This window comes from Anolis carolinensis, chromosome 6 (genome assembly GCF_035594765.1).
Source record: "Anolis carolinensis isolate JA03-04 chromosome 6, rAnoCar3.1.pri, whole genome shotgun sequence".
Taxonomy (NCBI): Eukaryota; Metazoa; Chordata; class Lepidosauria; order Squamata; family Dactyloidae; genus Anolis; species Anolis carolinensis.
Window position 1 is genome coordinate 6,582,519 of NC_085846.1, and position 24,272 is coordinate 6,606,790.

Genomic DNA, 24,272 nt, shown 5'->3' on the forward strand with positions numbered 1-24,272 from the left:
GCAGGTAATATAATAATTCCTTACACCTCTTGACACTGTTATTGGCACAACTATTGAAAATATCCCCCAAAATTGCAAAAAGCAATCCTTAGACTTTGCCACTTTAATATACTTTATTTATATTTATATTATTTATTTATTTACAGTATTTATATTCCACCCTTCTCACCCCGAAGGGGACTCAGGGCAGATCACATTACACATATAAGGCAAACATTCAATGCCTTAACATAGAACAAAGACAGAGACAAACGCAGCTCCGAGCTGGCCTCGAACTCATGACCTCTTGGTCAGAGTGATTTGTTGCAGCTGGCTGCAGCTGACTGCTCACCAGCCTGCACCACAGCCCGGAGCTCTATCTTCCCGAGGGGACTCAGAGCAGATTACAGGGTACATATATGGCAAACGTTCAATGTCGTTATATAATTGACAACAAAGACAGACAATACTTAAACAGAGGCAAGGCTTCCCTCTTTTCTCATCTTCGGCATCTGGAAGCTGTGCTCGACTCAGCCATGGGGAGGTGCTGTTGCTTCATTTTTCCATGTCGGGGATCCTGTTGTCCATGGACGCCTTCCTGATCTAATTGCCGCCATGTTTTCAGGCTGCCTTTTACCTCCCCACCAAAGTGGTACTTATTTATCTACTCACATGGCTGTTTTCGAACTGCTAGGTAAGCAGAAGCTTACTACTTATATAAGTGTTGGAACCAAGTCAAAGAAGTAAAAATGCAATCAGAAAACATTCATGTTAAACTGGAGGAATACCATATTTCTTCGATTCTAAGACAGAATCAATTGCAATACGCATACTAATTTCAGTATCACCTCCACATGCACACACACACACACACACACACACACACACACACACACTCACTCAAACTATATATATATATAGCACCTGCAATACTAAGATGTACCCCACATTTAGAGATGTTTACACGGGGGAAGTGCATCTTAGAATAAAAAAAAATAGGGTAATACACTTTTGTCTAAGATCTGAAGGAACTCAAAGATGTTGGGGTCGATTTGCCTTCAGGTAAAAAAGATTAGATAGAATGACTAAACTGGAGAAAGAAGGGGAAATAGTGGGTGAGCCAAAAGGGGCAGGTATAATTTTTGTATAATTAATCTGCATCTTTCAATGAGGCATATGCATTTCAAGCCATTGCAGAACATATACGTTATATTGTTGAAAAACCTATAAAAGAGTATCGCTCAGAGCTATTTGGGGCCTGAGATTTGCCTGAAATGCCTTGGCCGTAATTGTGCAGTAAACAATAAATATAATCATAAAAGTATAGCATGCATGACTCTCTTAGAGAATCAGATGCAAGAGCACTGGATATCGTAGTCCAATCGCACACATACACATCTTTTGGAAGGTGATATTTTCGCCCCAAAATTCCTCCCCTTTGCCTTGGGACCTAGAGAAGAAGGTCCAGGCGCTGAGACTGAGGACTAGACCCTGATATCAGGGTCAGGAAACCCATCTTGGTCTATATGACAAAACTGAAAGGCAAACTTGGCTGACTTGGAGAACCTAAATCCCATATTGTGAACATTTTGACCAAACAGTTGCCTAGAGATGGTTTCCAAGACCTCCGCATCAAGATGGGACATTGTTTAAATGCATGACAGATTGAGGAGGGCTGTTGGGTTTTCTAGCAATCATGCATGCATTTCAATGTGGGATGGTTTCTGTTAGTCTGTTTGTTCCTTAGTAATCTGAAACCCAAGGCTGCATTCCAAGTTTTATGGCACCTCTCTGGGATTTGCAAGTGGGCAAGGGGAACTTCCTTTGGGACATGCCTTAAGTCACGGAGACATTAGGGTTTGGGGTATAAAAGGGAAGAATTTATTTGTTCTCCCTCACATGCGGGACAACACGTTTTCACCACTCTTCTACCTTCACGATGCTGGAGATAGGCCATGCATGATCCCAGGATACTATATTTCTCTGTATCTTGAACTATATTCTTTGGAACTAAGATGTTTTACCTGTATGACCAACCTCATACATGCTTGTGAGTAAACATACTTTTACTATTTTACTTTTGATGCTTATTTTATGCACATGACTCTTTAAAGGGAAAGGGAGGCTGCTTATTTGTCTTTTCTTTTAAATCTGCTCAAATAAACCCCTAGTCTTCTCTCTTTTTGGCTATTCTGCTCCAATATCTAACCATATTGGCATATAACTCTAACAGTTCCATCCAACACTAGAACGGGTGGCCTTTCTCAGTGAGCTGAAGGGACACAAGGGGCCTGATTTAATTTGATTCAATCTGATTCATAAATAGCAATGGTATTCAGAATAGTTTGATTAAATAAATAGTCTTCTTAATAGTTAGAAGATGTCAGTAAGAAATGTTTGCCACAAACACCACCAAAATGGCCAGCAATAAAACAAGCCCATCGCCTTCCTGGGGATGCAAAGGACATCAATTGACATGCAGGCAGGGCAATAAAACCTTAGGAACAGTCCTAGATGTGAGGGTCAGAGATGGTGTTTTGTTTCTGTTTGATTTTGACAGATGGACATTTGTTGTTTGTTGTTTTGATAAATGTCAGGCGTGAGAATAAGGATATTTGTGAATTGTACTTGGAAGAATATTATAAATACCCCATGTGAAATCTCGGTCGGTGTGCCACTTCTTTTCACGATGGTCACCCGCAGCTCTGTTTGCAAATAAATCTGCGTATTTCTATCTCCTCTGCTTCCAAGTTCCTTCACTGGAAAACCGGCACAAGGGGGTTCTGCAAGGTTTGCCTTCTTTAAAAAGGGGTTTTGCATCCGAGCCTCAACAGAGCCAGATTTTGCTTCTGCTTTTCTTCTGTGCATGTTTACAACAATAACTTAATCACAGAAAGGTGCTTCTTGTTAAATTTAGACTGATGACATTTCTATCTTGCAGAACCAGAATATTCTAATCTGTTGGGTGGGGTGAAATAATCCATGGCAAAACAGAGGACAAAGATCTTTCTCCAAACCTTTGTGCTTCTAGTACCCAGCAAACAACCTGGTTCTTGGCCCGTCTCTCTTTCCAGGGGAGGTGCCACGGTGGTAGAAAGGGTGGGATCCCAGGCTGATGGAAGTGGTATGCTATAAATCTCATTGTCCAGACAAAGGGGTTCCAGTGGAGCTGCAGGACAGACTGAGATTTCAGCTCTCTGTTGAAGGCTCAATCTCAAGGCATAGTAACTGAGCCCCAGTGACATGGATGTCAAGTACAACGTCCGGGTGACAACGGGGAATTTCGTCCAATCAGGGACACGCGACTTCATTCTCATCACTTTGGTGGGCACCGAGGGAGAGAGCCCCAAAACTGCCCTGGACAACTGGGGAGTGGACTTCTATACTGGTGCGGTAAGTGGTGGAAAGATGGTCAGGGAGGAGAGCAGGCCATTGGGTCACAGGGCATGATGTCCTTTTCTTTGTCTCTGGGCCTCATCAGGCTGCCCTTTGCAAAGCAGGGAAAGGTGGGGAAGCATAAGGAACCTTCTGGCTGTGTCCCCATCCTTGGGGTCCGTGCCATCCACTCTCGTGACGCTTCTCCGCTTTCCTCCTCTGCCTTTTTTAAAATGAGCAATATAATAATAACAACTACTTTATTTTTATATCCTGCCTCCATCTCCCCGAAGGGACTCAAGGCGGCTTACATGGGGATGAACCCAACATCAACATAGGTTAAAACACAATCCATGAATTAAAACAATGTGACAAAATAAAAATAAAACAACATAAAACACATGAAATGCTTTAAAAACCTAGACATAAAATATATGTGCAGAGCAACTTGTGCAGAACTCTGGATAGGGCTCATGAATAGTATAAAGGCGATCAGGAAAGGGCGAAGGGACGGTCTTATTAAAACACTATGAATAATAATAATAATAATAATAATAATAATAATAATAATAATAATCTTTATTTTTATATCCCACCCCATCTCCCCGAAGGGACTCGGGGCGGCTCACAACGCCCAAAACAACAACACAGCATACTTGACAAAAAGGAAGCAGAATTGAACTTTTTACGGATTTAACTTCCAACAATGTTGTTACTGCAAGTTCATTTTATGAAATTCTATTTTTATTTGTAGTCAATGTTTTAGTAGTCAATGTTTTGTAGTCAATGTTTTCAATACATTGCAACATTTTGGTGCTAAATTCGTAAAATAAGTAATTACTACGTAATATTACCCTGTATTGAACTGCTTTTTCTGTTGATTTGTTGTAAAGCATGATGTTTTGGTGCTTAATTTGTAAAATCATAATGTAATTTGATGTTTAATAGGCTTTTCCTTAATCCCTCCTTATTATTCAACATTTTCACTTATCCAATCTTCTGCCAGCCCGTTTATGTTGGATAAGTGAGGCTCTACTATACTTGTAAGATTCATGACCCAGTGAAAAACCTCTCAACCACCTTCCCATCCATGGAGCTTCTAATTCAGGTTTTCCAAAGTGAAGACTGGAGGGGTTTCTGTCCCTTTAGTGGTTATGTAAAAGTGGAAATCAGCTGCTCAAATTATTTCTTCTAGATGATCACTAGCTGTGCCCGGCCACGCGTTGCTGTGGCAAAGTGGTGGTGGTATTGGTTAAAATTTGTTGTGGAATTTTTATTTGATGTTATTTGTTTTTTTAATTAATTTTATTGTAACTTATCTTTTTATTTATTATATTTTATTATTTTGTTGTATTATTTTTAGCTATTTTGTTATTATAGTATTTTATTGTATTAATTTTTTAGTGTTTTTAATTTTTTTAGTGTTTTTTATTATTTTTATTGTATTATTTGTATTTATTTTATTTTTTTATTCTTTATTAACACAGGGCTGAGTGGGTTGCTAGGAGATCAAGTGGGCGGAGCTTAGCCTTCTAACTGGCAGCAATTAGATAAAAACAATTATTTCTCTCCCTCTAATTAGGACTTTATTTTTCTTTTCTTTTTGTTGTCGGAACCTAGGGGCAAAGATGGTGGGTTGTGTTGCCAAATTTCTAGGTTCTGGGGCTTGTACTTTTGTTGTTTAGTGGGAGGAATGGACACCATTACTCCTTTATATATATAGATTATAGTTGGAGAAGCCACCTTCTATTTCCATTCCAACAACCTCATTTGCATGCCATGTAAACGGTTTTAGGTGGGGTTCTTCAACCAGAGCTGAAACGTGGCTTTCTATCCTCTACTCTCTCGAAGCCTCTGATAATCCTCTGACCTTTCTGTTGCAGGTGAGTGATTATGAGGTCTCTTGCAAGCACGACCTGGGAGATATTGTGCTCCTCCGTCTCCACAAAGAATGCGTCCTCAAGCTCTTTGCCACAAACTGGTATTGCACCTTTATCACCGTGACGTCCCCAAAAGGGCTGGAATACCGCTTTCCTTGTTACCAGTGGATGGAAGGGTGCCAGACTTTGGAGCTGAGGGAAGGGACAGGTAAGTCATTGTCCTAGGAGAAAAAGAGGAAAGATCTTCAAAGGTTTTCTCCCAATCAGCAGGATAACAAAGGGTTGTGTGCATTTTTTTCATAAACACATTTTTTGCAAAAAAAGATCCCAAAGTGTGAAAAATCCTTCACAAATGAGCAGAAACTATTGTCATCTTGCCCAGCAGGGAGCAAACCTTTGCATTCTTCTTACATTGCTAGAATGAAATAAATGAGATTTACATCACTATTAGGTGTTACCTTACCTCTCAATAATAATGTGTTGAGAAGGATGATGGCTTAGATGCTAGGAAACTCAGGTCTTTTGTATGGAAAACTCTGGTCACTGCAGTAAATCGAACATTGTACGCAAAGTGGTCTTCAGTTCTGATCCAGCTTCTGGATTCTTCTCATGACCTTCACCAAAATTCACCCATCTAACCCTATGACTTTATAGAGATTCAGAATGATATTGGTAGTCATGAGAATCCCTTCCACCAAGCAGGTGGTTTTTGCATCCTTCTCAGCTTTGTAGCTAAATGTTAACAGCTGTCCAATGGCATTAAAAGTGTGGCTTTGTGTTGGGTGTGCCATGCTAGATACTAGCTGATGGTGGTTCAAGAATGCCAAGGTGGCTGGAGCGGACTGGGAGGAGAAACCTTTTGGTTAGAGACCTTCCTAGACAGGTCTCATAGCCATTAGCAAGGGAGACGGGCTAAGGGCTCTCTACCGTTGACTCTTTGGGATGTGGGTTGCATCTCAGCCCAAGGGGCCTATGATCTAGCCATGAAGATCTGGTATAGTTTGGGTAGAATTGGTTGTTTGGAATACAGTTTTATCACTTGTCCCCGGTGGCGCAGTGGGATAAACCACTGAGCTGCTGAACTTGCTGACCAAAAGGTTGGCGGTTCAAATCTTGGGAGCAGGGTGAGCTTCCACTGTTAGCTCCAGCTTTTGCCAACCTAGCAGTTCGAAAACATGCAAATGTGAGTAGATCAATAGGTACCTTCTGGCGGGAAGGTAACAGTAGTCCATGCAGTCATGCCAGCCACATGACCTAGGAGGTGTCTATGGACAACGCTGGCTCTTCGGCTTAGAAATGGAGATGAGCACCAACCCTCAGAGTCGGACACAACTGGACTTGATGTCAGGGGAAAACCTTTACGTTTACCTATGAGATGCCAGAACTCAGCCTATAAAAAAGTGATGGTAGACCTCCTTTTGTATCATTTTCACCCATAAGAGGTTATTTTCCAGTAGTGATATGTCAGGTTGCTGTACTATATGAAGTTGTTTGGTTTTGGGGTTTTGGAGTTTTTTGTGTGGGATTTGGAGTCCCAAGCAATTCTATTAATTGTGTAGCATATCTTGAGTGAATGAAACAAGCAGGCTTCTATGGATATTAACAATCTTTTCACCTACTGATCAACCTTTTCCATATTTGTTCCTCCAGCTAAAACCCCTGCCATGGATACACTACCCTTACTCAAAGACTTCCGGATTAAGGAGGTTCAAAAGAGGCAGGCTGATTATGGGTAAGTGGATTCAGTCTTTGGGATGGTGAATCATGCTCCAGCTGAAAATCAGACCCAGCCATTGCTTCAGCTAAAGAATCTCATGTTTCGGGTGATTCTTGGGCTTTGTTCCAACCCAGCAGCCTACCTGATTTGGGCAGAGAAGGAGAAATGGCCACGTTATGAACTTCTTCAACCTCTGGTGTGAGCCACCCTTTGACGGGGAAAGTAAAACCTCCCAAAGCTGGCAGCAAAAAGTCTTGTCAATGTCTGAGCTTGTAAGAGTGTCTTTTGGGAATTACATCTCCCAGCATCCTCCAGCTTAGGACGGGATAGTTTAGGTCCAAACCATTTTGATTCCTCTCCCTCCATACAGGTGGAAGATATTTGCCGAAGGTGTCCCGCACTGCCTGGATGTCTCTTCTATGGCGGAGCTAGAAAGTGAGGTCAAATTTTCCTTCACCAAAGGGGCCCTTTTTGCTGAGCGTGGAGCAAGCAAGTGAGTTGTGTTGGAAAGAGGTGAGGGAGGATTTGAGGAGGGTTGTATTGCTTATTTTGATGGCAAGCTGAATATTCTAGTAAATATTTCAAGTAGTAATCATTGCTGTGGCTGGGAAATTGCTGCATGATTGGAGTAAATGTTAAGCTATACCACTCACAGCCACCCCAAAGATGTTCTCCCGTCCTACTACCTTTAGGGCGATAGAGCTCAAGCTGAGAGGTTACTCTGACAGCCAAGAATCCTGGAAGCACCTGGACGACATCAAGGATGTTTTCTGGTTCAACAAGTCGGATCTATCAGGTAAGATGGAAGCCGCGTGAAAATCCACATCTTAGAGACTCTCCTTATTTATTTATTTTGCATAATAAATATATTTAAAACTAATAAAATACAGGCCTCTGGTGGCACAGTGTGTTAAAGCGCTGAGCTGCTGAACTTGCAGACTGAAAGGTCCCAGGTTCAAACCCCGGGAGCGGAATGGGCGCCTGCTGTTAGCCCCAGCTCCTGCCAACCTAGCAGTTTGAAAACATGCCAATGTGAGTAGATCAATAGGTACCGCTCCGGCGGAAAGGTAACGGTGCTCCATGCAGTCATGCCAGCCACATGACCTTGGAGGTGTCTATGGACAACGCCAGCTCTTTGGCTTAGAAATGGAGATGAGCACCGACCCCCAGAGTCGGTCACGACTGGACTTAACATCAGGGGAAACCTTTACCCTTTACTAAAATACAGGGATCACAAGCAGCTAAATAGTTTTCGACCAAAAACAGGCAACAGCTATTGCATTGTCTGTAGCTTTAAACAGTTCTTCCTCTGTGCATGAGGCAGGGCATGGTGGGCTAGCATACAGATGCTCAGTTGTTTGTTCTGCTCCACAGTCGCAGAAGGTGGAGGATTTTTCTAGGCCGTGCCATTTTGCCAGGTTGTCTTTTGATCTGCTCACTCCACTTCTGAGTCTGTTCAGGGACTTCCAAGTTGACCATTCTTGGTTTGCCCCTGGATGAAGACCCCCATGGGGGGGGGGCATCCATTTGCTGCCCATAAGGACACTCTTGCTGTTGCTGGAGGAACATTGAGAGGAGTGGTGGTTCTCATGAATCTTTTCCTTGATTTAAGTCTACTGGGAGGAGGCTGATAGCTATACAGTGGGTGGCTTTAGTGTCCAGCCTTATTTTTCACACAATTGGCAGCAACTTCCTGTCACACATTTGGGATGAGGGGGCAATGCCAGCTAGCTTATAGAGCCTACCAACAGGTGTAGGTTTAAGACATTCTGTGATTATTCTACATGTCTCATTCAGCGTTATATCCATCTGCTTCGCGTGGGGAGATTTATTTCAGATGGGGCAGGCATACTCAGCAGTTGAATAAGACAAGGCCAGGGCTTATGTTCTTATTAATTTTGGGTCTGCACCCCAAGTGCAACAACAACAACAATCAGGATGTTATTTTGTGCAGCTACTTTGTGCTTGATGTTTGCACAGTGTTCCCTAAATATTAGTGTTTGATCTAAGGCGACACCGAGATATATAGGGTGGGCACAGTGTTCAAGCTCTTGGCCTTCCCAGGTAACTTTCAGTTTCCTGTTGGCTTCATGATTGCATAGATGGAAAGCACACATTTGTGTCTTAGCAGGATTAGAGATTGTCCTGATATGGGGCCTCTGTTGACCCATCTTTTCAGCTGCTTCATCCCACTTTCTTTGCTTCAAACTGAGTTCAATGTGAAAAGGTAATTTGTAATCCAATTTTTGTAAATTCTTGTAAGTTCCAGTACATGGATCTTGCCCGATTGAATTTTTGTTCTCCATTCTAGAATACATCACAGAGCACTGGAAAGAAGATGCTTTGTTTGCGTACCAGTTCCTGAATGGATTGAATCCAAGAATGATCCAGAGATGCACCAAGATCCCTCCGAAATTTCCTGTGACCAATGAGATGGTGGCCAAGTTCCTTGGAGATGATACTACGCTGGAGAAAGAGTTGGAGGTATGAAAAGAAGCAGGCATTAGGTGAACTGAGGGTGTGAAAACAAATCATATTACAAGGGAAGTCACTTTTTAGGCTATACTAGCTGTACTTCACCCAGGAAGGCTTGGAAGGTTGCTATTTCCACTATACAAAATCCCAGAATACTTGTATCTACACAAACACAAGATGGTCTATGCACAAAGAAAATATGTCCAAATAACATATAGTATTATTAAAGTACAAAGCACAATTTGGCAGTACCAGACAAAATGAACAGGAGCAACAGCTCTAACACAAAAGTTATCCAAGTCTGATATTGGTTCCAATGTATGTAGGCTTCAGGGATACAAAGTCAATGAAAATATCTTCCAAACAAAGTAAACAGACGGTTGGTCATGTTGCTGTATACTGGAATGAAGAAAATAAAGATGGATCACTGCTCTCAAGAAAGTCTTTGTAAGCAAAGACCAAATAAAGTCCCAAGTCTACAGGGGTTCCCGGGTATTTTTGTACCCTGTTTCGAGGAGAAAATCCCCTTCTTCAGGAGTTGGTATACTCAGCAACAATGAACTATTATATAGTGCCTAATTGATTGCAAGGAGTGACTCTGCTTGTGGTGATTTCAACTGCGAGTCAAGTACCTGAAACCAGGGTAAAAAAATACCCGGGAACCCCTGTAGATTTGGGACTTTATTTGGACTTTACTTATGAAGACTTTCTTGAGAGCTGTGCTCCATCTTTATTTTCTTCATTCCAGTATACAGGAACATGACCAACTGTACTTTGTTTGGAAGATATTTTCATTGACTTTGTATCCCTGAAGCCTATATACATTGGAACCAATATCAGACTTGGATAACTTTTGTGTTAGAGCTGTTGCTCCTTTTCATTTTGTCTGGTACTGCCATATTGAGCTTTGTACGGGGAACTTTAATTATACCATATGCTATTTGGACATATTTTCTTTGTGCATAGGTTGCTATTTCCAACATAGGAAACATTGGGAGGTATGCCATTCTGGTTGGGGGATTCGAGGGGTGTTAGTCCAAGCAAGTAAAACTCAAAATCCTGGAAATCCCTTAATAGGCTTTTCCATCATTCCTCATAACCTCTGACTGAATCATCCTCTAGTCTTCGGCCTCTGGTGAAACCACAACACCCAGCAGGTAATTGAACCAAAAACCCAATAATGTGGACCCCAGCTATCAACCCCTTGGCTTCCCTGTTTCTTCAGAGTTTGTGTCTTTCTTCTTCACCGCAGAAGGGCAACATCTTCATTGTGGACTACAAGCTCCTGGAGGATGTCCCGGCTGGATTGAATAATGAACGCCAGCAGTACATTGCTGTCCCCTTGTGCTTGCTGCACCTCTCCAAACAGAAGCATCTCATGCCCTTGGCCATTCAGGTAACACATTTTCAGAGTGGGAAGTCCTGAGAACCAGGGCGTGTTGGGAATTAGTGTTTCCAGGATGTTACAACACTTTTTCGGGAAAAGTGTGAAAACTGAAACTGCTAAGACTTTGACACTGTTTAGCAAAGTAGCAAACAAAGTGTGCCTAACCACTTCATCACATTGGTTAAATTCCACTGTGTAAAACACTTCAAATGTGGTAACCCACCAACTCCAAAACTCAAGGTCTATGTTCCAGTATTTTCTGTTGGTCATGGGAGTTCTGTGTGCCATGTTTGATTCAATTCCATCGTTGGTGGAGTTCAAAATGCTCTAGGATTGTAGGTGAACTATAAATCTCAGCAACTACAACTCCCAAATGACAAAATCAACCCCCCCCCCCACCCCTCCAGTATTCAAATTTGGGCATATTAGGTATTTGTGCCAGATTTGGTCCAGTGAACAATTATTATTATTATTATTATTATTATTATTATTATTATTATTATTATTAATTTATTTACAGCATTTATATTCCGCCCTTCTCACCCCGAAGGGGACTCAGGGCGGATCAAATTACACATATAGGCAAACATTCAATGCCTTTTAACATAGAACAAAGACAAGACAAACATGGCTCCGAGCGGGCCTCGAACTCATGACCTCCTGGTCAGAGTGATTCATTGCAGTGATTCATTGCAGCTGCTCTCCACCCTGCGCCGCAGCCCGAGCCAAAACAAAAATACAAATACATCCAAACAAAAATACAAATACATCCTGCATACAAGATATTATATTCATAACTATAGAAAAATTACAGTTATGAAGCAGCAATGAAAATAATTTTATGGCTTGGGGTCACCACAGTGTATTAAGGAGTCGCAGCATTAGGAAGGTTGAGGACCACTGTCCTAGAGACTAGAAGAAGGATTAATGGATTCGAATTTTAAGAAAAGAGATTCCACCTAAACATTAGAAATATTTTTTGGATGATAAGAGGAGTTTAGCAGTGGAATATGTGGCCTGACAGTCCACTGAAGTCTGGGTTGTTGTGTGTTTTCCAGGCTGTATGGCCATGTTCCAGACGTATTCTCTTCCAGATGTATTCACCCACATCTATGGCAGGCATCTTCAGAGATTGTGAGGTATACCTCTGAAGATGCCTGCCATAGATGTGGGCGAAGCGTCAGGAGAGAATATGTTTGGAACATGGCCATACAGCCCGGAAAACACACAACAACCCAGTGATCCAGGCCATGAAAGCCTTTGATAACCCCTGATGGCGTAATGGACTAAAGCCTCGTGACTTGAAGGTTGGGTTGCTGACCTGAAACCTGCCAGGTTCGAATCCCACCCGGGGAGAGCGTGGATGAGCTCCCTCTATCAGCTCCAGCTCAATGCGGGAACATGAGAGAAGCCTCCCACAAGGATGGTAAAAACATCAAAACATCCGGGCGTCCCCTGGGCAACGTCCTTGCAGACGGCCAATTCTCTCACTCCAGAAGCGACTCAAGTTGCTCCTGACACGGAAAAAAAACCCACTGAAGTCTTCTTCTGTGAAGATTTTGAAGCGGAGGTTGTACTCTGGTTTAATCTTTGCTTATTCCAGACTTCACCTTTTCTCTCCTTCTGTCCTATTTCATCCTTCCAAAAATCCTTGCTCCCATGTCATACTGTCTTCTCCTTATACTTATCTAGCTCAGCCAGACCCCAGGCCCGGAGTCTCCCATTTTCCTGCCGAGTGACGCTGAATGGGATTGGATCCTGGCCAAAACCTGGGTGCGCAATGCTGACTTCCACGTCCATCAGGCTGTCTCGCATCTGCTCCGGACTCACCTGTTGGCCGAGGTGTTTGCTCTGGCCACCATCCGCCAGCTGCCCATGTGCCACCCGCTCTACAAGGTGAAAGCCTTTCATCTTTTAACACTAGACTCACAGTGACACTGCCCTCCCATAATCTCAAAGAGGGGCAGGCATGGGGAGGGAGCAGGGTGGCTCTCCAAAGATTTAAACACAGACAAGTTGTTTACATTTTTAGTGACAGCAGCTAGGATGGTGTTTGCCAAACTCTGGAAACAAGATTTAATCCCTACCAAGATGCAATGGATTGATAAAATCATGGAAATAAAGGACATGGATAAATTGACATATCTGATGAAGCAGAGCAATGGAAAGGGAATTAAAAAAACAGACTGGACTATAGTTATCTAAAGATGGATGAAATATAAATTAATAATACAGTAGAGTCTCACTTATCCAAGCCTCGCTTATCCAAGCCTCTGGATAATCCAAGCCATTTTTGTAGTCAATGTTTTCAATATATCGTGATATTTTGGTGCTAAATTCGTAAATACAGGGGCCGGGCTGTAGCGCAGCTGGCTAGTAACCAGCTGCTATAAATCACTATTGACCGAGAGGTCATGAATTCAAAGCCCGGGTTGGGTTAAGCCTCCGACCATTAATAGCCCCGGCTTGCTGTTGACCTATGCAGCCCCGAAAGACAGTTGCACCTGTCAATTAGGGAAATTTAGGGACGCTTTATGCGGGAGGCTAATTTACAACACCATAAAACTGCCAGCAAAACACGAGGAAAGGAATGAGGAAGTACAGCCACGAGTGGACGGTGAAGCAACAGCTCCCCCTGTGGCCGAAATCGTGAAGCTGGAAAAATGTTAAAAATGCCTCTGAGTCTGTCTATGTTGTTTGTCTGTTGGCATTGAATGTTTGCCATATATGTGTTCATTGTAATCCGCCCTGAGTCCCCTTCAGGGAGAGAAGGGCGGAATATAAATACTGTAAATAAATAAATAAATAATAAATTACAACATAACATTACTGCATATTGAACTACTTTTTCTGTCAAATTTGTTGTATAACATGAAGTGTTGGTGCTTAATTTGTAAAATCATAACCTAATTTGATGTTTAATAGGCTTTTCCTTAATCTCTCCTTATTATCCAAGATATTCGCTTATCCAAGCTTCTGCAGGCCCGTTTAGCTTGGATAAGTGAGACTCTACTGTACTATGAAGGACGGATCCTATATAGATAGAGGAAAATGTAATTCATTTGCAGAAGTTTATGATACACGAAGATTAGATAGTTATGGGGTAAAGGAAGAGGAACAGAAGTCAACAATTATTTTTCTTTTTTTCTATTATTATTATTATGATTTCCTTTTTCTCTTTTTGGTGGGTGGTAGGTGGGGGGGGGAATTTTGGCTATTGTACTCTACTTTCTTTTTCTTCACTTTCCTTTAAAAATTTGTTCTCACTCTTTCTCTGTAAAGTCTTGAAAATCATAATAAAAATTAATAAAAACAAAACAAAACACTAGACTCACAGTGGAAACTGCCCTCCCATAATCTCAAAGAGGGGCAGGCATGGGGAGGGAGCAGGGTGGTTCTCCAAAGATTTCCAATCAGGCTGCCAATCTAGCCGCCTTTTGCTCTCTTATGTCCATGAAAGTGTGTGATTGGCAACTCCAGATGCATCACTCAGCATTTCAGAAAACTTGAATCAAAAATATAAGGTTCTAGTTCATAATGTTATGATATAAGTCTCAGGCTTTATGGTTCTGTGAGTTTTTCTTCTGCAGATTTTGGCTTAACTTCATAAAAGACTAAGGATTAAAACAGGACCAAGGGATTTAAAGGTGACTTTAATTCTCCCCATTTGTTTCTGCAGCTCCTGATTCCTCACACACGCTACACCTTCCATATCAATACTGTGGGACGGGAGAACCTCATTTCAAAAGGGGGGATCTTCGATGAGGTAAGTAGATTTTCACCTCCTCCGAGTCCATCCATACTTCCAAATGTAAGCACCGCACACCAACCATCTCAGATTGAACATTATATCTGTCAAGTCCAAACTCCATCTCTGTCAAATCCAAATCTTATCTCTGTTTTGTAATTTTGTGAAGGACTAAACAGAGAACTCTAGCCTGCTTCCCTGAAATTCAGAATTCCCAAGAAGTAAGAGATGGTCAGATTCATCTGCTTATTTATTTATTTACAGCATTTATATTCCGACCTTCTCACCCCGGGGGGGACTCAGGGCAGATGACAGAATGCATATACAGCAAACATTCAATGCCGTTATACAGACAGGACAGACAACAAATATATAGGCATTTTCCCATCTTCGGCATCCTGGAGGTTATGCTCGATTGTGGCCACAGGGGGTGCTGTTGCTCCATCCTCCATGCCAAAGAGCTCTGATCACAGACTTCCTCCTTTCTTTTGATCTCCAGCATTTTCTGGTATTTCCTTTTTATGGTGCCATAAAATATCTCCTTGCTTGACTGTGTTGGGAATCACCCTGGACTACTCAAGTCTAGATGTAGTCAGATAGATGATAGAGTTAGATTGAGGGAATCCTTTCCCTGTTTCCAAAACATGCCTAGATAGGCTTTACTATGTTTCACTCTATCCTGTTTACGTTACATCCCTTACTTTGAAGTTAGTAGAAATGTGAATCTCTAGGGACACTAACTTCTCATTGGTCAGAATGTCTTTTATGGCCCCAATAAACTGGACCATGAGGTTGGAACCATTTTGGTTCATTCTTCTCCTTTGTTCTTCTACCTAACAAGCAGCATCTTGCTGTCTTTCCTGGCAAGATGTAACTATTTAGATGTTTGTTATTTTTCTTTTCTCATTTTTCCTTAGAAATCAGTCTAGAGTAGACTAGACAGCTCCCAAGCCTTTCTATCTATAATGGAATTCTTTTTACCGAAATAAATTATTTTTGAACTTTTACTGAGACTCTGCAATCCATTGCCATCCTAAGCTGAAAGGCTTCTCTTTGCTCACCGCGTGTAAGTAACTGCTGCATTTGAAAGTTTTCCTTTTTTTGCTACTCTGCTACATTTTGGTGGAATCTCCCCCAGAGAGGGTTAAATTGAGTCTAACCGCTCAGAGATTACCACAACAGACTGGTACCTAATTTATTTACTCACAGCTGTTTTCAAGCTGCTAGGTGAGCAGTGAGCTGGGCTGAAAGTCGGGCGCTCACCCCAACCCAAGCTTCGAACTGCCAACTTTTCAATTAATAAGATTTATTGTCGCTGGTGATTAACCAGCTGTATTTAGTTCTAAGAACTCAGATCACCAAGAAGTTGCTATTGGTAGTGCTGGCTATGGGATTTCAATTTGATATTTTAAATAACAAAAATATCCAGGAGATTTTGCCAGCCAGCAGTGAAAGAGTAACGAATGCTGTCTCTGAAAAAAAGCAAAAGGTTGACTACAGGTCTGAATGTTCCTATTCCTTTCCCATTATAGCAAACTGCTCTTGGTTTCGAGGGCTTGGTGAAAGTGTTACAAAAAGGAACTAAGGCCTTGACTTTGACTTCGCTGTGTCTTCCGGAAGACCTGGAGGCTCGTGGGGTGTCCTCTTTGCCCCATTACTACTACAAGGAGGATGGCATGAAGCTCTGGGCAGTTGTGGAGAGGTCAGGCGGGGGCAACTGCGACGCCGGTTATACTATTTAATTGTATCAATTTGTGTTGGACTTGATGGGTCTTGGAGGGACTTGTGGTCATCTGACTGATGCCAGACAAGTTTGGGAATGTTCAACTACAACTCACAGTATCTCACAGACAGCCACACTGGGTAGCTTAGCTTGCTTAGGCTTGGTCATGTTGTAATTACAAAATGAATTATCCCAACCTATTTTTGAACCACATATTAGCCCAGGGAATAAATATTAGATTGTTTGCCTTGTGGGTGATGGCTGGGCTATATTGGGACTTTCAATCAAAAGTCTGAGCCCCAGTGGCACAATGGGTTAAACTCTTGCGCTGGCAGGACTGCTGACCGAAAGGTCGATGGTTCAAATCTGGAGAACGTGGTGAGCTCCTGTCTGTCAGCTCCAGCTTCCCATGCGGGGACATGAGAGAAGCCTCCCAAAAGATGATAAAACATCTGGCTGTCCCATGAGCAAATGGTCAATTCTCTCACACCAGAAGTGACTTGTGGTTTCTCAAGTTGCTCCTGACATGAAAAAAGTTGAACTTCTCCAAGCTATTCACATGTACCCAGGAATTGCAGGATAGGTTGTTTGCTTTAGCCACAATGGCTGGAGGATACTGGGAGCTGTAATCCAAAAAAGAAAACTCTCTCCAGCTCTGGTTCTGACCCACATGTTGGTCCCAGGAGCATAGATATGGTCTGGATCAAATGCAATTTCTTGGCATCCTAGATGGGTGAGAGACCAATGGGTGCTGGTGGATTCCATCCTGACTGTCCTCTTCTTTGGTTTTCTTCTCTTAGATTCGTCTTTGGCATCATCGACTTGTATTATCCAAATGATCACTCTGTGCAGGAAGATTGTGAGCTGCAGAAGTGGATGGAGGAGGTCTTTGAGAAAGGCTTTATGGGCCAAGCGTCTCCTGGTAAGGCTGCCTCTCCTTATCTGGTTGCCAGCTTCCTATAGCAATGAACATGGGCTAAGCATCTGCAGTTGGTTATATATAGAAACCCATTGTTTTTTGTTGTTATATCCCACACTGATGTCATTCATTGAAATCTAAACCCTGTAGGATAGATAGGATAGGTTCACTGGGGAAGACATACAAATAGGGATCAGGGCCATGGAGGAAAGGATGCACAATTGCCGATGACTCTTGGAAGCCCGGAAAGTGGAGAGACATTAAGAGAACCTTCACTGTGCAAAACTGATCTTTATGAGTTGAAGACTAGCTTGATAAATGCAATGGCTACTTAATGTCTAGAGATTTATGACAAACCAAAGTGTGTGCTCAAGTCCTGCATTTGCAATCTTGTAATCCTTTACAGAGGACTCATAGCTTGATTTTTTTTCTTTGAATTTGTACCTTCCCTTCCTTTTTCCAGGCATCTCTTCCTCGTTCTCATCTGTGCAAGAGCTGAAAAAGTTCCTGACGATGGTGGTTTATACCTGCTCAGCCCAGCATTCAGCAGTTAACAGTGGGCAGGTAGGAGGAAGGACACATAATGACCATCATATGTTTAACCTGTATTGGATTAACCACCATGGTGTTCCCCCAAAATAAAATGGGAGTAGAAAGAGGATGCCAACAATTTTCTGAACACCATCATTAGGCAACTTTGCCAAACTCTGAGTCTATCTGATACAGACCCATCAATTCCGTGATTGGGTTGCTGTGAGTTTTCCAGGCTGTATGGCTATGTTCCAGAGGCATTCTCTCCTGACATTTTTCCCACATCTATGGCAGGCATCCTCAGAGGTTGTGAGGTCTGTTGGAAACTAGGCAAGTGGGGTTTATATATCTGTCGAAAGTCCAGGTTGGGAGAAAGAACTCTTGTCTGTTTGAGGCAAATGTGAATGTTGCAATCGATCACCTTGATTGGCATTGACCGGCTTTTGCAGCTTCAAAGCCTGGCTGCTTCCTGTCTTCTGGCTAGCAGTATTTTTTTAAACCCTCTAAAATCAGGAAAGTAAATAAAGAACAACACTCAGAAAACAGGAATTCCAGACAAGAAGCAATCAGAACCATCTAACCCCTCCCAACAAAGGATTCCCCCAGGCAGGAAGCAGCCAGGCTTTGAAGCTGCAAGGCTATTCAATGGTAATCAAGGCGACCAATTGCAATATTCACACTTGCCTCAAACAGACAAGAGTTCTTTTACTGTTATTGTATTAATTGTATATGCTGTTGTTGTATTGTTTTATCTGTTGATTGAGCTTGGTCTCCATCTGAACCGCTCTGAGTCCCCTCGGGGAGATGGAAGCGGGTTATAAATAAAGTTTTTTTAATTATTATTATTCTCCCACCCTGGACATTCCACAGAAATAAACCCCACTTTTCTAGTTTGCAACAGACCTCACACCTCTTAAAATGCCTCTCATAGGTGTGGGCGAAGCATCAGGAGAGAATGCTTCTGGAACATGGCCATACAGCCTGGAAAACTCACAACCACCCAGTGATTCTGGCCATAAAAGCCTTCAACAACATATTCCCTCATTATTTCTACTCTTCTTTTTTTCCTCAAGGCTGAAGTGGCTTACAAATTAGTACTGATGAAAATATAATTTTGAAAATTTAGCATTAAAATAGAACTGTATTGTTTAAAATATTAAAACAATGTGAAACGTAGCTTTGAAACAGAGAAAAGACAGTAAACATCAGTTCCATTATAACCAGTTCCATTATAACTTCACAACAAAAAGGGGGTCAGAAGAAGAAAGACTAAAAAAATCTTCCTCTGCTGGGGAAGGACCACATGGAAGGGGTGGTATTCTAGCCTCCCTGGGGGAGGAGTTCTAGTTCCTTGGGACAACCACCACCCAGTAACTGTAGGTCATGTTCTTATTATTTGGATTTTGGATAGTTTGATTTTGGTGCCTGGATGCCCAACTTTCCATCATCAATGAGAAAACCCCCGCCATCCACCAAGGGCACAGCAAGCCTGGAGGACTTCAAAGACACCATCCCTGAGATCAACACCACAAGCACCATTCTCAGCACCCTATGGCTGCTCAGCGCCCCAACAGGAGACATGGTAAGTGACTGGAGATGGGTGTCCAAGGCTCCTTGAGGAGAGACTAAAAGATGCAAAAGCCAACTTTCCAATGACACATACTGCTGTGCCATTGCAGATACAGTCTCCAGATCTCCAGGCTTGTCCCGGACAATGCATCTACATCAGGCTTGGGCCAACTTTGGCCCTCCAGGTGTTTTGGACTTCAACTCCCACAATTCCTAACAGCCTACCGGCTGTTAGGAATTGTGGGAGTTGAAGTCCAAAACACCTGGAGGGCCAAAGTTGGCCCATGCCTGATCTACACTGTTGAGTTAATGCTGCTCGACTACCATGGTTCAATATTATGGAATCATAAGAGCTGAAGTTTGGTGAGACACCAGCATTCTTTGGTAGAGATGGCTAAAAACTTTGTAAATCAACAGACCTAAGGATTCCATTGCATTGATCCATGGCAATTAAAGTAATGTCAAGCTGCATCAAGTTGGCAGTGTAGATGCACCCTGAGTCCAGGGACCTTCTTATCTGGTCCTCAGAGCAAGGTAGGGAAGAAATTCAGGGTGAGAACACAGTCTTGCGTGTATGTAGTCTTCATTTGTCAGACTTCATTTGTCAGACTTGGTGTTTTTATTGGAATGGTATAGTCTCCACAAATGTAATTCATGATTGGTGTGACATGCTTCACGACTAGTGAAAGGCTACCACAGTTGGGTCTGTGGAATCACATTGAATCTCACATTTGCCTCTGAAATCTTGTGAGCCTGGGGTTGTCCTGCCTTAGTGACCCTAGTTGTAGCCATTGGTGACCACCATCAAAAGTTGACCATACACTCATGTTGGAGGGCCTAGAAATTCCAATGTGTCTTTCTCCTCATTTTCCTTCTATTCTCTATTCTTTTGTATGCCAGATCCCCCTGGGCAATTATCCAGAGCAGCATTTCACAGAAGAGTCGCCCAGAAGACTCATTGCTGCCTTCCAAAAGGAACTGAAGGAGCTTTCTGAGGAAATTGAGCAGAGGAACAAGTCCATGGTCAACATGGAGGGACCATTCCCTTTCGGCTACAAGTATCTCTACCCCCCAGAGATTGAGAACAGTGTCTCCATCTAAGCCATAGGAGAGAAAGAGTCTCTAAAAACTGTTTCTACAGTCTAGCTGTTTCTGTATTTTCTTTGCATGGTTTTCTGCATATGTTTAATAGGCATGATGTGCCTCAATAAAGTAAATATCACAATCAGGTGATGGGCTTAGGGGCTTCTGAAACCCTTCAAAATCCTCTATGTGGTTGGCTGAGAGAAGGACGCTTTTTCTTTCTGATGGTTCAATATAGGCAAAGTTGTTAAATATATTGTGTATTAAGTTACTTTCTAGCTATATAGGATGTATACAAAGCAGTGCAATAGGAGGAGGAATGAGAAAACAGTCCGATGGTTGTCAAAAACCAGCTGGAGCCTCCGGTGGCCTAGGGGATAAAAGCCTTGTGACTTGAAGGTTGGGTTGCTGACCTGAAGGCTGGCAGGTTCGAATCCCACCCGGGGAGAGAGCAGATGAGTTCCCTCTATCAGCTCCAGCTCCATGCGGGGACATGAGAGAAGCTTCCCACAAGGATGGTAAAACATCAAAAAACATCTGGGCGTCCCCTGGGCAACGTCCTTGCAGATGGCCAATTCTCTCACTCCAGAAGCAACTCCGGTTGCTCCTGACACGAAAAAAATAAATAAAAAAATAACCAGCTCTCTCCATTTCAGAAAATAAGCAAAGCTTTATTTCAAAAGACAGGAACCAGCCACCAAATTCATTATTGTAAGAACTGGCAGCCACCATAAGCATCATATATGTATTTATATGCTTGTACAATAGGCTCTTTCCCCATTTGTCGAAACACAATATGCGGTTCATTTTCACAGACTTTTCTTTCTATGACCAGATAACCAAAACACTCTTTTTCCACTCTCACACCTTTGGCATTTCTAGTTCATGAGAATTGGCTGTGCCATCTTCCACCAAGTAATTGTTTTCTCTAAAAAGCAGTTTCCCCATATTATTCCAATTCCATATATAATAATAATAATAATAATAATAATAATAATAATAATAATAATAATAATAATAATAATATTTTTATACCCCACCCCATCTCCCCAAGGGGACTCGGGGCGGCTTACATGGGGCCAAGCCCAGACATCAAGCAATATAAAATAATAATATAATAATAAAACTTTATTTATACCCCGCCACCATCTCCCCAACGGGTACTCGGGGCGGCTTACATGGGGCCATGCCCAAAACAATACAATGTAAACAGCATATAAAAGAACAGCACATCACAATACAATAAGCAATACAATAAATAATATCCATTACAAAATAAAACAAGGAGACAATGAAAACAAGGGCAGACCACATGAACATTAAGTTAAAACTCGGGGTGAGAAAGACATACAAATAAAAACCACAGCGAACAGGGTCATAAGGAAGTGGGGTATTCTGGAGGATAGATATTAGATACCATTAGATATTAAAACTCAACAATAAAAACAAATCATAAACAAATAAAATCACATCTACTAATAAACAAAGTATCAAAGTATATAAAGTGTATATAGACGGCATGGACAAACTTCGGCTGATGGGAATTGTGAGAGCTGAAGCTCAAAACACCCGGAGGACCAAAGTTTGCCCAGGCCTGATATATAGCTATTGCTGACTATATACGGCAATGCAGTAAAACATGTTTGACACAGCCAGAATGGTTAAACCTAGCAAAAGCACATAGCAGAAAAATAAAGAGCATGGCAAGACCTAAGGACAGTATCCTGACAATTTTTCTGCACCTCATGTATGCACATATGCACACCCAGCAAGCAAAGTAAAAGCTCCTTGCACCACTTGAAACTACTACTGACACACAAGCAGCAGTGTAGACACGTCAGATTGGTTTTAAGTGACCAAAAAGCCTCAAGGAAGCAGGTTTCAAGAGAAGGAACTCCTTCGCACCATGAACAGAGGTTGCAGTGATCAGAAGCAAGACTTTTGTCACATTTCCATGTTGCAGCGTCATTGGCTTTTGAGGAGGAAGTGTAATGGAAACGTCAGCCACCCACACACCCCAATCCTGATCCTTCTTTTTCCAGCACAGTAGGTTTTGGTTCTCCATGTTCACACATTCTGCACCCATGGAATCTACCTTCCACAGTTTGAACATTTTCCCCTGAATTCCCAAAAGCAAACCTAGATTTGTATGCGTATATAAATGTTGAACAGAGAGAAGTAAAAACTTAATAAGAAAGGGTTCATGATGAATTTGAGAAATGGGTTTTTGGCTACAACCTGAGAACTTGGGATCAAAGGCAAGGAAGGATTAGGCAGAGTGCGTAATAGGAGGGAGGAGGCCAGGAAAATAATGGGCAAGCTAAATGGGGAAGGCACATTTTAAAATACCGTACTTAAAAAAAAAAAACCATACGTATTTCACCTGTAAACCAACTACCATGCCTCACAGCCTCTGAGGATGCCTGCCATAGATGTGGGCGAAATGTCAGGAGAGAATGCTTCTGGAACATGGCCACACAGCCCTGAAGACATACAACAACCCTGCAGAGACCTTGATTGCACATAAATATTGTATTGTTTAAACATTTATAAAGGCTTGTAGCCTGGAGGGATTAGCAACCTGAAATTTCCCTTAAATGCCTTGGGTCTTTGTTGTTGAAAAATCCACCCCACTCCCAAAATATAAACTCAACACAAGTGCCAAAGTCAAATATGAATATATACACACACACACACACACACACACACACACACACACACATATACATACATACACACATATATATACACACACATGGAGCCCCCAGTGGCACAGCGTGTTAAAGCGCTGAGCTGGTGAACTTGCGGACCGAAAGGTTGAAGGTTCGAATCCGGGGAGTGGAGTGAGCACCCGCTGTTAGCCCCAGCAAATGTGAGTAGATCAATAGGTACCGCTCCAGCAGGAAGGTAACAGTGCTCCATGCAGTCACGCCGGCCACATGGCCTTGGAGGTGTCTATGGACAACGCTAGCTCCTTAGCTTAGAAATGGAGATGAACACCAACCCCCAGAGTCAGAAACAACTGGGCTTAATGTCAGGGGATAACCTTTACATATCTATCTATCTATCTATCTATCTATCTATCTATCTATCTATCTATCTACAGATATACCTATATATATGAGGTTTCGCAATATTGAAGCAGCTCTTTTTCACTGGTTCACACTTTGCAGTAGACTTCATTTCCAGCAGTCTGGCCGGAAACTAGACATTCCAGAAGGGATTAGTCAACCTTTTACCAGCAGAAGTGAAGAGGAAATGCATGCCCAAAAAATCCAGAACAAATCCTTTCCCCAAATCTCCTAACAAAAGGTGTTTCAGAATTATGAATCACTGTTTTTTCTCAAAACATCATTTATAATATTCACATGGCTATAACTCAGGTATGGGCAACCTGGAGGGCCCAAGTTGGCTCATGCTTGCTTTGCCTTTTGGGATCCATACATACCGTGTTTCCCCCAAAATAAGACCTATCACAATTTTTCAGCCTTTCTGAGGATGCTGGAAATATAAGCCCTATTTCAAAAATAAGCCCTAGATATAGTTCATTTAAAAAGTCAATTTGGAAAAATAAGACTGTCTCTGAAAACAAATCCTAGCACATCTTTTGGAGCAAAAATTAATATAAGACTCTGTCTCATTTTGGAGAAAACAGGATATATGTTGTGTGTTAAAAATAACTAAGTTGCATTGGAGCAGAGAAGTGCATCTATCTAGATCAGTGGTTCCCTACCTGTGGTCAGTGGTCCCAAAGAATTAAAATATGGTCTGCAGCCTCACAGTTACTACACTGTTGTAACGAGAGCAACTGGTCTCATGAAACCCTCTTATAGTGACGAGGCAACGGGGATGTTGGGAGGGGAGAGGAGAGATTGACTACCCACGG

The 24,272-nt window shown here is 42.2% G+C and overlaps 1 protein-coding gene across 2 annotated transcripts; it reads left to right on the forward strand.

Annotated features, from left to right (window-relative positions):
* Positions 1–1,657: 1,657 nt before the first annotated feature.
* LOC100558427 (hydroperoxide isomerase ALOXE3) lies at positions 1,658–20,531 on the forward strand. Of its 2 annotated transcripts, none has more exons than XM_062984513.1 (14): positions 1,658–2,029; positions 5,238–5,442; positions 6,885–6,966; positions 7,322–7,444; positions 7,644–7,747; positions 9,263–9,435; positions 10,679–10,822; positions 12,506–12,709; positions 14,493–14,579; positions 16,094–16,263; positions 17,085–17,206; positions 17,667–17,767; positions 19,146–19,316; positions 20,204–20,531. In XM_062984513.1, exons 1-14 carry the CDS (start codon positions 2,024–2,026, stop codon positions 20,402–20,404), a joined length of 1,893 nt encoding a protein of 630 aa, XP_062840583.1. In that variant the 5' UTR covers positions 1,658–2,023; the 3' UTR covers positions 20,405–20,531. The 2 variants fall into 2 exon arrangements, with proteins under 2 accessions (XP_062840583.1, XP_062840582.1); XM_062984512.1 differs by lacking the exon at positions 1,658–2,029 and adding an exon at positions 2,040–3,372.
* The last annotated feature ends 3,741 nt before the right edge of the window (positions 20,532–24,272 follow it).

Excerpts from the sequence above, each read along its gene's own strand:
- LOC100558427 (XM_062984512.1), top strand. The coding sequence starts at position 3,223 with ATGGATGTCAAGTACAACGTCCGGGTGACAACGGGGAATTTCGTCCAA. Across the intron at positions 5,443-6,884 it reads GGAGCTGAGGGAAGGGACAG|CTAAAACCCCTGCCATGGAT; the intron begins GTAAGTCATTGT and ends TTGTTCCTCCAG. Across the intron at positions 7,445-7,643 it reads GCTGAGCGTGGAGCAAGCAA|GGCGATAGAGCTCAAGCTGA; the intron begins GTGAGTTGTGTT and ends TACTACCTTTAG.